General features: G+C 45.0%; 1 protein-coding gene across 2 annotated transcripts in view; it reads left to right on the forward strand.

The window, feature by feature from the left end:
- Nucleotides 1-6: 6 nt before the first annotated feature.
- FOXK2 (forkhead box K2) overlaps nucleotides 7-12,471 on the forward strand; it is an 87,172-nt gene continuing 74,707 nt past the window's right edge. For both annotated transcript variants that reach the window (XM_008052121.2, XM_021709579.1), the window contains exon 1: nucleotides 7-328. In XM_008052121.2, coding sequence (XP_008050312.1) covers nucleotides 51-328 — 278 coding nt within the window. In that variant the 5' untranslated portion in view covers nucleotides 7-50. The remainder of the gene's footprint in view (nucleotides 329-12,471) is intronic.

A 12,471-nucleotide genomic window follows, 5' to 3' on the forward strand; every position in this document is an offset into this window, starting at 1 on the left:
CGGGTGGCTGGGCCGTGGCACGGCTGGAGGGCCGCGAGTTTGAATACCTGATGAAGAAGCGCTCGGTGACCATCGGGCGCAACTCGTCGCAGGGCTCGGTGGACGTGAGCATGGGCCACTCGAGCTTCATCTCCCGGCGCCACCTCGAGATCTTCACGCCCCCGGGCGGCGGCGGCGGCCATGGCGGGGCCGCCCCGGAGCCGCCGCCCGCGCAGCCCAGGCCTGACGCTGGCGGTGACTTCTACCTGCGCTGCCTCGGCAAGAACGGCGTGTTCGTGGACGGCGTGTTCCAGAGGCGCGGGGCGCCGCCGCTGCAGCTGCCGCGCGTGTGAGTGGCCGGGGCTGCGGCTTGGGGCGCCGGGGCTGGGCGGGACCCCAGACTCAGGACCCACGACCCGGAGGAGCTAGACTCCATTCCCTTACCAGTACCCACACCTCGACCCACAGCCCAGAGGAACTAGACCCGTCCCACTACCAGGACCCGCATCTTTACCCACGGTCCCCAGAACCTAGACCCCGGTTCCACTACCTGGAACTACACCACGACCTACGACCCCGAGGGACTAGACTCCATCCCGCTGCTACGACCTCCTTTGACCCACGAGCTCCAGGAACTAGACCCTGTCCCACTGGCAGGGCCCACGTCACGGTTTCTCTGCCCCCTGACCAGGACCCAAACCCCCACCCGACACCCCTGCTGAATCCCAGCCCACGACCCTTGGCCAGGGCACAGACCGCACGACACTCCAGTCTGTCATCGTCGACACTCTCCCCCGCAGGTGCAGCTTCCTCGGTCTTGCACCTTCCTAAAGCTGGAGCTGCTTGGGCTGTGCGCGTGGGGCAAGGTTTTTCTGGGTGCTCTGTGCGTTCTGGGAACTTGCATACGTTGTTCATAACTAGTAGGAAGGTCGTACTGAGCAGAGGTGTTAAACTGTGTGTAGTTGGAAGAACGGCCCGAAACTAAAATCTGTATCTCCTTAGCTGATAAAAGGTCTTCTGTTCCTTTCCTTTTTGTTCAGGCATTTTCAATAGTGAAACATTTCAATAGTGCGGTGTTTTAAGCTGCCAGGAATTCCTTTTTCCCCACCATGTTTTCAGTAGCCTAAAAATGGAAAACTCTCCAGACATGATGGATTTCAAATCTGTGCCCTGAACCTTAACATTTTTGGAAAACTGGATACTTTGAACAACTTTCTTTAAAAGACAGTTGGTTATTTGGAGATTATTATAAGGTTATACAGACTGTTAAGTGAGCCTCATAGGGAGCTGTCAACCTCTGCTACAAAACATTCTAGCTTGTTTCTATGATTTTATGAAATTATCATTTACTCTGCGTGAAAAACAAACTTGCTCTCTAGGAAATGCTTATTTCCTAAGGAGCTTGTTTCTAGAACATTGCTAGTACAGCCTTTGTTCACAAAACGAAATTCTTAAACTGCTTTTAATTGTTGGAGATGCTGAGAAGAGCTGTTGCTTTTCTTAATTCCTTGACTTGAGCGTGTGTGTTTGTGCGTGCGTGTGCGCACTGTGCTGGTGCTTAGATAGCCATGGAAAAGTGTACCAGTTTATTCTTTAAACCTTAGCAGTAGCATTTTAAAGAATGTCATTTCAAATTAAAATGTTGTCTATGTGTGGTTATACTGTAGACTGGGCCATGCAAGCTGGTTTATGCCTGTAATTCCAGCTCTTTGGGAGGCTGAGGCCCGAGGATTGTTTGAGTTGGGCAACATAGTGAAACCCTATCTTTACAAAAAACTTTTTTTTACAAAAAACTTAAAAAAAAAAAATTATGCTATAAAATTAATGGTAGGGGCCTAATGGCTGCCCTTTAATCTGATTTTATTTTTAAACTCAATGTCACAACAAAGATAATTATATTCTGAGGATTTTGAGTTTTTAAAGAAAATTCTTTCATGACTCCCCAGCCAAACCTTTTGTGTTGAATTGAATTCTACACATGCCAACATGATAAACTTGAAAATAAATTGACCTTTCAATGAGCAAGCAGAATTCAGACTTTTTGAAGGGTAGGAATGACTCTTGCAGTAGAGATGAGAAGGAAGGGTGGTAAGATGGAGGCTGGGCTTCCAGCCTGGGCACAGAAAAGAGTCTTGTGGCCACAAAGGCTAGGACGAGTCCTAGACTTCTTATGGAATGGCTTTTTTCACAGAAGGGATTTTGGCATTTGTACAGTAAGAAGTAAATGATTAACATGAAGGATATTTCTGCACCTCCTTTTGTGTAGGGCATCTTTTCCAGTTTTTGGTGTAGGGCGGTATCACAGACAGGTCAATGCAATAAATTTTAAAGACAATTGGTAGCAGTGAAATGTAAATAAATTGTTTTAAAAATATTATTTTTGGATTTTAAGCTCAGTGTTCAGGTTGATTATACAAGTTCTTTTATATTTTAAAAATCAAATTCCTTTTAAGTTTGAAAATCAAATATATAAGCTTAGAAGCATATGTAAGTTAGGGTAATTATGCAAAGGCTGAAATAGTCTTAATGCTTATTTTAGATTTTCTTACTGAATTCAAATTACTGTAGAATTAAAAAACATGTGTAGCCAGGCGCAGTGGCTGAGCCCTGTAATCCCAGCACTTTGGGAGCCTGAGGCTAGAGGATTACCTTGAGCCCAGGGGTTTGAGACCAGCCTGAGCAACCTAGTGAGATCTTGTCTCTACAATCCCACGCCTTTGGGAGGCTGAGGTGAGTGGATTGCCTAAGCCCGTGGGTTCGAGACCCGCCTGGGCAGCGAGACCTCATCTCTACATTAAATCAAAAAATCAGCCGGGCGTGGTAGTGCATGCCTGTAATTCCGGCTACTCGGAAGGCTGAGGCGGAAGGATCGCCGGAGCCCAGCAGGTCGAGGCTGCGGTGGCCGGAAGCGGCCACTGCACTCCAGTCTGGGCGACAGAGTGAGACTCCAACTCAAAAAAAAAAAAAAAAGATTAGCTAGGCATGGTGGCATGTGCCTATAGTTCCAGCTACTTGGAAGGCCGAGGTGGAAGGATTGCCTGAACCCAGCGGGTAGAGGCTGTGGTGACCATAAGTGTGCCACTGCACTCCAGCCTGGGTGACAAAGTGAAACTCTGACTCAAAAAAAAAAAAACCAAACAGAAAACATATGTGTTATATGTATGTGTATAAGAGACCATGATTGGTCTCCTATTTGAAACACCGTGACTTTATTCCAACTTTAAAATGAATTTACATTTTAAATTTGCATTAAAAATTCACAGAATACAGAGGAGTACATATTAGATTTAAAGTGTAGTTCTTCATTTAATTGAAACAATAATGTATTATTTGGGGGGGACAAGAGAAAGATAAAGTCTATGATCTTGTTCTTAACTGTCGTGAGTATCTTAAATAATTCCGGTAACATCTGAATACGGTTGCCTTTTCTACAATCTTTGAGGTCTCTGACCAATGAAGACAAGTATGATGGGGGAGTGGGGAGCTCATTGTGCACAAGAGCATCAGGTGTGTGGTTTTCTAGACAATAAATAATTTGTGCAAATCCTTGATTTTTGGCCAAGTATGCAGGGCTGTGTGTAAAGACATGAAATGTTTTCCTCTCTGAGAACCTTGGACTCACTGGAGGCACAGGTGCTGCTAGGACTAGGGGACTGCAAAATGGACTGCAGGGAGGACCACCTGGGCAGGACTCCTGGAGGTGGGCAGGTGGAGGTGGCCTCATGGAGGTGATCTCACAGGTATGGCTAGGCCTGTCGTCTGGTGCTAGAGAAGGTGGAATTCAGGCTGGAAGGGGCCTTGGGGCAGATTGTGGAGCAGCTGGATGGAGAGGTTTGCTTGGGCCTTGGGGGGGATGCATTTTAGAATGAAAAATGTCCTCTTTGAGGACAGGGTTCCTGTTTGTCCAAGGGCTGGGTCTGACACCTGAGGATAGTAAAGTGTTTTAGGAAGATCAATTGGACGGGAATGTTTGGGTTTGTTGTGGTTGCTCTTGTTTTTGCCATGGTAGCAAACTAAGTATAATTTATAAATAAAAATAAGCAACTCTTTAACAATTGTTTATACTTTGAACATGTCAAATGAATTTGACATATTTTTAATCAATAAGTTCCTAGAATATCTATTACTAGTATTATTTTTTGAGTCACACTCTCTCTGTTGCCCAGGCTGTAATGCATGGCATGTTAACTGCCACCACAGCCTCAACCTGCTGGGCTCGCTCAGGTAATCCTTCTGCCTCAGCCTTCACTTAACTGGAACCACATGTATGTGCCACCATGCCTGAGTAATTTTTTGATTTATTGTGGAGATGAGGTCTCGCCAAGTTGCCCAGGCTGGTCTTAAATCCCTGGACTCAGGCAATCCTCTCGCCTCTACCTCCCAAAGTGCTGGGATTGCAGGAGTGAGCCACTGCTCCCGGCTAGGTCTTAGAATATCTAATAGCCAAGCATAAGTAGAACAAGTTGAATTTAGTATAGCCTAAAACCATTTAACATGCAAAACTAAAATTGTGTTTATTTAGTAAAGTTTCCCTGTTCCTGTACCAGATGAACTGCCTATCAGTCTGTTGTATCTAGTGGTAATTCAACACTTCCTTTCTTATGTGACATTTTCATTTGCAGATTATATTTGGTAATGTCACATTTTAAGACTTGCTTATTTAATCAGAGCTAGCATCCTCTAAGGAGAGGGGTGAGCAGATAACCAGCCAGTGGCTTCTGGAGCTTTCCAGTTGGAGACTCCAAAAAATCAATTGAAGGAACTCATAGTGAGTTAGTCCTACTCAGAATGGGTCTGGGCAGAACCAGGTTTCCCAGAGAATATCAGCACCAGAAGAAGAGAAATAAGGGGAGGAAATGGCTTAGGAAGATTTGGGGAGCCTTTGAGGGGGCTGTTGTCTCCAGGATGAGGAAGGAGGCTGGGTGTGGGGCTGGAGAATCAGAAGGGATTGGGGTGTTGGGAGTGCATGTGGGGCAGGGACATGGTAAGGAGGGCGGAGGTGAGATTAGGGTTAGGAGGGCAGGGGTGAAATGGATGAAGGAACCACTGAGTGATACACCTGAGAGCCTAGTCATTTCTTCAACCTGAAGAGTGGGCAGCAGATGAGGTGTGAAGGAAGGTAGAGTTCCCAGTAGGAAAAGATAAAACGAGATTGTCCTGTTTAAAGACTAGAGCAGAGCCTCTAGGTCTGGCATGCAAGGGCTGCAAAGTTGGCCAAAATGCCCTAGTTTTGTGACCCGAAACTTTCTCTTTTGAGTTGAGGTCTCACTCTGTCACCCAAGCTGGAGTGCAGTGGCACCATCATGACTCACTGCAGCCTTGAACCCATGGGCTCAAGTGATCTTCTTGCCTCAGCTTCCCAAGTAACTGGTCTGCAGGTGTGTGCCATCACACCTGGCCAAATTTTTTATTTTTTGTAGAGATGAGGTCTTGCTGTGTCACCTAGGCTGGTCTCAAACTTCTGGGCTCAATCAGTCCTCCTGTCTCAGCCTCCCAGAGTGCTGGGATTATAGGTGTGAGCCACCACATCCAGCCTAACCTGAATCTCCTGACAAACATGTACATAAAGCTGAGTGCTGGGGTTCAGGACCTGGGATTGGCACTGTAATGTTATGTATAGGCAGATCCGTAATAGAGGGGCAAATGCCACTTTGCACTTTGAAAAGTGCTCAGTAGGTTGGTCGTGGTGGCTCAAACCTGTAATTCCAGCACTTTGGGAGGCTGAGGTGAGGGCATTGCCTGAGCCCACGGGTTTGAGAACAGCCTGGGCAACTTGGCAAGACCTCATCTCTACAATAAATCAAAAAATTAGTTCTGTGTGATAGCGTGCGCCTGTAGTTCCAGCTACTTGGAAGGCTGAGGCAGAAGGATCATCTGAACCCAGCAGGTTGACACTGGGGTGGCCGTGAGTGTGCCACTGCACTCCAACCTGGGCGATGGAGTGAGACTCCAACTCAAAAAAAAAAAAAAAAAGAAAGAAAAGTGCTCAGTATACAAATTAATTGCCTTTAGTAACTATCATGTATTTTTTCTCTAACAGCTATAATATGCATTCATATTATGGCAAACTGAGATACATTTTTATCACTGATTTGTAGACAAGAAAAACACAGTGCAGCTATTTTGGTGCAATGGTTACTTTTAGTTAAAAACCTAAATTCAGCTTACTTCTCCACCTAGCATTTAGTAGTTCTTCCAGTGGTAAAAACTCAGTGTATTCATTTTAAGTGTTTACTTAGTAAGTAGTTTAGGACATTTTAGATTTGAAATAATTTTGATTTCTAATACATTTTGAAAAACAAACCTGTGTGACCCATGTCACTCATAGCGGTCACTTGTGTACTACTGACTGTCAGGAGATAGTACTCCAGGACAGACTGGTGCTAAATTCCACCTGCCACTTAATCTGAGTTTTAGTTCCCTCATTTGTAATACGGGGATAATAACTGTCCCCATGTCAGGTGACACAACACTGTTTTTGTGCTCCTGGTAGACATCAGAGGCTGCATCCTTTTTGTTCACTATAATGTCCGTAGCATGTTGCTCAAAGTCTGGTCCATGAGGACCTAACACGTGACTGTCACTAGCAGGGTGACAGAAAATGTGGCCTGGCGCAATGGTTCACGCCAGTAATCCCAGCACTTTGGGAGGCAGAGGCAAGAGGATTGCCTGAGTCCAGGGATTTGAGACCAGCCTAGGCAACTTGGCAAGACCTCATGCCTACGGCAAGACCTCATGCCTACAATAAATAAATAAACTGGGCATGATGGCATGCACTTGTGGTTACAGTTACTTGGAAGGGTGAGGTGGAAGGATTACCTGAGTCCAGCAGGTTGAGGCTGTGGTAGCCTTGGCAATGAATGAGACTCTGACTCCAAAAAAAGAAAAAAGGGTGGAAACGTTCTACCCTTCAGCTCGGTTGGCCCCTGATCGACGTTGTCCTTGCCCCATGGCCTGTCTTTATCCCTAGATCCTGCGTAACTTTTCAGAACTGAGGAAACTTCAAATTCGGCTTACAATGTCCAAGAAGTCTTCAGTCAATTTAGGCAGGCATGTGTTCGTGTGTGAGCTATGTGAGCAAGCTAAAGAAGGCTCCTTTTTGGTCCTGCTCCATTCTGACTTCTCAACTTCACCACAAACCTTCCCTGGTTACTAGAAAAAGGGAAAGTACCTCTGTCTTGGGCAGGATGCCAGGAAGGGTACATTGATTTAAATGTAGTATCTTAGCCGGGTTCGGTGGCTCAGCCTGTAATCCCGCGCCTTTGGGAGGCTGAGGTGAGTGAATTGCCTGAGCCTGTGGGTTCGAGACCTGCCTGGGCAACTTGGTGAGACCTCATCTCTACAATAAATCAAAAAATTAGCCGGGTGTAGTAGCGCATGCCTGTAGTTCCAGCTGTTTGGAAGGCTGAGACGGAAGGATCGCCGGAGTTGAGACTGCGGTGGCCAGGAGCAGCCACTGCACTCCAGTCTGGGCGACAGAGTGGGACTCTAACTCAAAAAAAAAAAAATAAATAAATGTAGTATTTTGTTGTGGTCTGACTTGAAGGCTACTTGTTCGTAATGCCTTACACCTTTGAGGCCACTGTCATTTTAGAATGAAAGATTTCTAATGGAAGAACTTTGCAATTCACAACATGCTGTTTTTCTTTTCTGAACTGCATTTTTATTGAAGTATAACCTCTTGAAACTTGGACCACGGTATCTTTCTGGGAGGCAGTGAGGATCTGAAACTGAGCTCCCCTACAGGCCTTGAATGTCACCCTGCTGTTTTCCAGGGTGGCACAGGGGCTTGGGATACCATCAGGGTGGTAGATAATGCCCCAAGAACTAGCTGGCAGCAGCCCCTTCTGCTGTCAGGCTCAGGGAAGTGAAAGGGGCTCCTCAGTGTCTGCAGCACACTCTCATCTGTTCCCTTGTAATTGCTTAGTAATTTGTCTCCTCAACTTTCTTCTCTGCTGGTCTTCCAAGTCATGGATCAGGTCCCATACATGTTTGTGCCCCCTGGAAATGGCACAGCACAGTCGCTGGGCACATGTCTGAGACACGTGTGCCCATTAGCTGCTAACAGTGATGTTGTATAAACGTTTCCAAGTGCTGATTATCTTGAGTTTCTTGCCCCCAGTCTCCCCATTCTCAGGCCCATCTGAGCTGTGGTTGCTGAAGCACAGCACAGCTTCATACGTAACTAGTGGCAGTACTCCAGAGGATGAGGCTGTTATAGTAACAACAGATTTTTCCATTGTGAAAATGTAACTATTCTTGCTTTGCTGAGGAGAAAGTTTTTCTTTTGGGAAAATGAAGAAAAGAGAGATTCTAAATTAGGGAAGCTTTTAATGAAAGCAGTTAGCATTTTGGATAGTATTCTTATCTGTTTAACATTTTTGTGTGACTCTTGTTTTCCTTTTTGTTTGGTTTTGAAGCCATTTATAATATCTGAAATAATGACAGTATAGTAAGTCAGCCTCCACACTTTCAGGAGGAATTTTTGAATTTGCTAATGAAATACAGCACACAAGGACATATTTAGGGCACACTTTGCCATCTCTGCTATTTGAAGCAAGCTTTGAGCACTATAACAAGCTGTTAGCACTGTCACCCCATGGTGGCAGCCTGATAGTTGCTGTCTTTCCTGGTATGCATCAGTTTAGCTTATGTGGGATTTTGTATATCTTTGCTGATATGATAGGAACGGGGAAGGTGCTCTGCTGAGAATTTCATAGGATTTTCTGACAATATTTGGTTTTAGTTGCATTTAAGATGGAATGCTTGCATGCTTTATCCAGTGGGAAGGGATCAGAGTACAGCAGTGGTTCTCACCAGGTTGAGTCTGCTCCTACTTTCTCCTTGGAACATTTGGCAATGACTGGAGACACATTTGGTTGGCCCAAACTGGGAGGGCTGATGCTACTAGCATCTAGTGGGCAGAAGCCTGGGATGCTGCTAAAGATCGTACAATACACAGGATATCCCCACCACAAAAAGTGATGTCACTAGTGGGGAGGTGGAGACCTCCTGTTGCACAGTAATCTAGCAATTGATAATAGTTGGTATCACTCTTGACCCTGCCTGTAGTGAGTTGTTTTGTTTTTTTTTTGATTAGGAGTCTCACTCTGCAGGGGCACACTCACTGCTACCACAGCCCAGAACTGCTGGGCTTAGGCAATCCTTCCATCTAGTCTTCCAAGTAAATGGAACCACAGGCACATGCCACCGTGCCCAGCTATTTTTTTTTTTCAAAGCAGAATTTATTGAGTGGACAAAAAAGCTCCCACAGTGGGAGGGGACCTGGAGGGGTTGCCCTAATTTTTTGATTTATTGTGGAGACGAGGTCTCGCCAAGTTGCTCACGCTGGCCTCAAACCCCTGAACTCAGGCAGTCCTCTTGTCTCCGCCTCCAAAATGCTGGGATTACAGACATGAACCACCACTCCCAACTTGAGTTGCTAATGTTTTACAAATGATACCTGCTTAAAACTTTATGCTACCAAAACTTTTGTTCAAATTAAACTAAAAGTGCCCTTTTCAAAAAATAGCCTGGAGGTGTGGAATCACTAGATAGCTCCTCTCCCTTTGCAGCTTTGCACAAAACAGAATGCAATCCTAAAGTCTTATCTCTGGTTGTAAGAAGATTCACCTCAGTCTTTTATGGCAGCAGAAGCCTAATGTCTTCAACTTGGAATGTATACTCTTAGCCATATTAATTGATTTTAGTTAGGTTGATTAAAACAATTCTGAAAACATTTGTAGTTAATGGGAAAAGAAGACATTGAGTTATAGCTGAGTTGTTCTCGTTTTGTGTGTTTCTGGTTCCACTGGTGATGTGACATGAATGTCACCATGCCATACTGAAAGACGACTGTGCGGGATGCTGTTTCTCATAGTGTTTTAGTCATGACTAATTGACAGTAAGAAAACTTGTTTGACTTGTATTTGAACAGATGGGATGTAGGAAACCCTAAACAAGTAAATTTAAGACTACTGTTGTTTTCTCTGTTCTTTTTCAGAATACAGTCGAATTTTGAGTCTATTAGGAATGCTTTAAAAATACTTCTTAATATTTTCACAATTTCTAAGCCCTTGGAGGATGTTAGGATTATGAGCATCATTTTAACAGCCACATGAACTGGATGGGAAGAGCTGTGGTTTAAATATAAACTGTCCATTCTAGTTCTTCCTTGAGTCTTTTATTTGCACTTTGCCAAGTCTCCCTCTGGACTTTCCCACACATAAACACCACTCAAATCCTGTGCACTTGAGTATACAGTTATAAGTGTTCTGTGGGCTGGGCTGGTTCATCTTCAGGTTATATACTTCCTAGGGCTGCATACTACTGTACAAAAATATCCTTATTTGATAAGCTTATTTCTATTTTTTAATTTTTAAAAATTTTAATTAATTAATTTATTTATTTTTCAAGTCAGAATCTCATTCTGTAACCCAGGCTGGAGTGCAGTGGCACGCTCACAGCCACCACAGCCTTGATCTACTAGGCTCAGGTGGTCCTTCCACCTCAGCCTCTCAAGAACTGGGACTACAGGCGAGCACCACTACGCCCATCTGACTTGATTGATTGATTGGTAGAGATGTGGTCTCACTATATAGCCCAGACTGGTCTTGAACTCCTGGGCTCAAGCGATCCTCCCATATCAGCCTTCCAAAGTGCTGGGATTACAGGTATAAGCTCCTGTGCCTGGCATACTTTTTGTTTTTTAAGTTAAAGATGGCTGATACGTAGAGGGTTGACCTGGTAAAGCCTGATTACACATGGACAATATTGAATAAAAATGTAGTTGAATAAAAATGTCCTAATAATGTATGTCAGGGCACATAATTTGTGGTGCTGCCTGATAATTATTCTGGGTCTGTTATAGGATCAAGATGTTGCTCTGTACTTGACTTGGTGGATACTAGGCAAGAGTGGGCCTGGTGTTCCTTGAGCCTTTGCACTGTGTACTGCTCACCTTAGTTTGTTCCACACAGTGTGTGAGGAGACCCTGACTCCAGTGTCTTCATGCCATGGGCTGGAGGGGGTGGGGGGAGGCTCTTGGTGATCCTTCTTACTGAGAACATGAAGACCCTCCTAGGATTGCCTGAACTGGAGCATGTTCTTGTCCCAAATGAGGTGGTCTCCAGCTGTAACCCTTCCACCCCTGTCCTGATTTGATTTGAGTGATTCGGTGGCTCAACATTTACTTCCTCTTCCTGTTCTTGTAGAATGCTACCAAACTAGTTGAAAATCGACCCCCCAAAATATCATCTTATTTTCCAGTGATCTTTTGTCTTGTATTCTTCCTTAAAAGTTGTTTTTCAGAGTATACATTTTTCTTGTTGACAGAAATTTACCTGTTAATTACAGTCCTGAAAAATACATATTTTTATAACCTCTGTGGATTCACCAGTAACCAGGCATTCAGTGTTTAGGGCTTCTTTTACTTTGTATCTCTGATGAGATAAATAATTTTTTGAAAAATGACTTTAGTGTTTTGGTGATGGCAGCTAATTGACCACTTTTATTTGCTGAATGAATAGCTTCTATACTTACACCATTATTTGTCTTAACTGTAGTGTCCTGAGCCCTGCCTATGATTGTGAGGGGCACCTCAGGCTGTTGGAACCACCTCCCATCTTGACTGCTGACCAGCACTTGAACTTTGGGCAATGGGCCATGCCTCTGTGAGTTGTTGTATGATCTGTAGGCTGTAGAAGAGAAGGCCTTCTGCTTATCTTCTTCTGCTGAGAAGGTCTGTTGAGTGTCTTCGCTCTTGGTGTCTAGCAGGCACTAGGTTAATCTTTTTTTTTGAGTTGGAGTCTCGCTCTGTCACCCAGACTGGAGTGCAGTGGCTGCTCTCGGCCACCGCAACCTCGACCTGTTGGACTCTGGCAATCCTTCCGCCTCAGCCTTCCAAGTAGCTGGAACTATAGGCGCATGCTACCATGCTCAGCTAATTTTTTTTATTTTTTTATTTTTTTTGAGTTGGAGTCTCACTCTGTTGCCCAGACTGGAGTGCAGTGGCCACTCCCAGCCACTGCAGCCTCGACCTGCTGGGCTCCGGCGATCCTTCCGCCTCAACCTTCCAAGTAGCTGGAACTACAGGTGCACGCTACCATGCCCAGCTAATTTTTGATTTATTGTAGATATAAGGTCTCACCAAGTTGCCCAGGCAGGTCTTAAACCCGCAGGCTCAAGCAATCCACTCACCTCAGCCTCCCAAGGCGCAGGATTACAGGCTGAACCACCGAGCCCAGCTCTAATTTTTTGATTTTATTGTAGAGATGAGGTCTTGCCAAGTTGCCCAGGCAGGTCTCGAACCTGTGGGCTCAGGCAATCCACTCACCTCAGCCTCCCAAAGTGCGGGATTACAGGCTGAGTGAGCCTGGCCTGGGTTGTACTTTGCCTAGGGATCAGCCCAAGTGTGCATTTTGCCCTGGATGTGTCTACATTGTTGCTTTTTTTTTTTTTTTTTTTGAGTTGGACTCTCACTCTGTCACCCAA

The sequence above is a fragment of the Carlito syrichta genome, unplaced genomic scaffold (assembly GCF_000164805.1).
Source record: "Carlito syrichta isolate Samal-C Ts95f unplaced genomic scaffold, Tarsius_syrichta-2.0.1 Scaffold257243, whole genome shotgun sequence".
Taxonomy (NCBI): domain Eukaryota; kingdom Metazoa; phylum Chordata; class Mammalia; order Primates; family Tarsiidae; genus Carlito; species Carlito syrichta.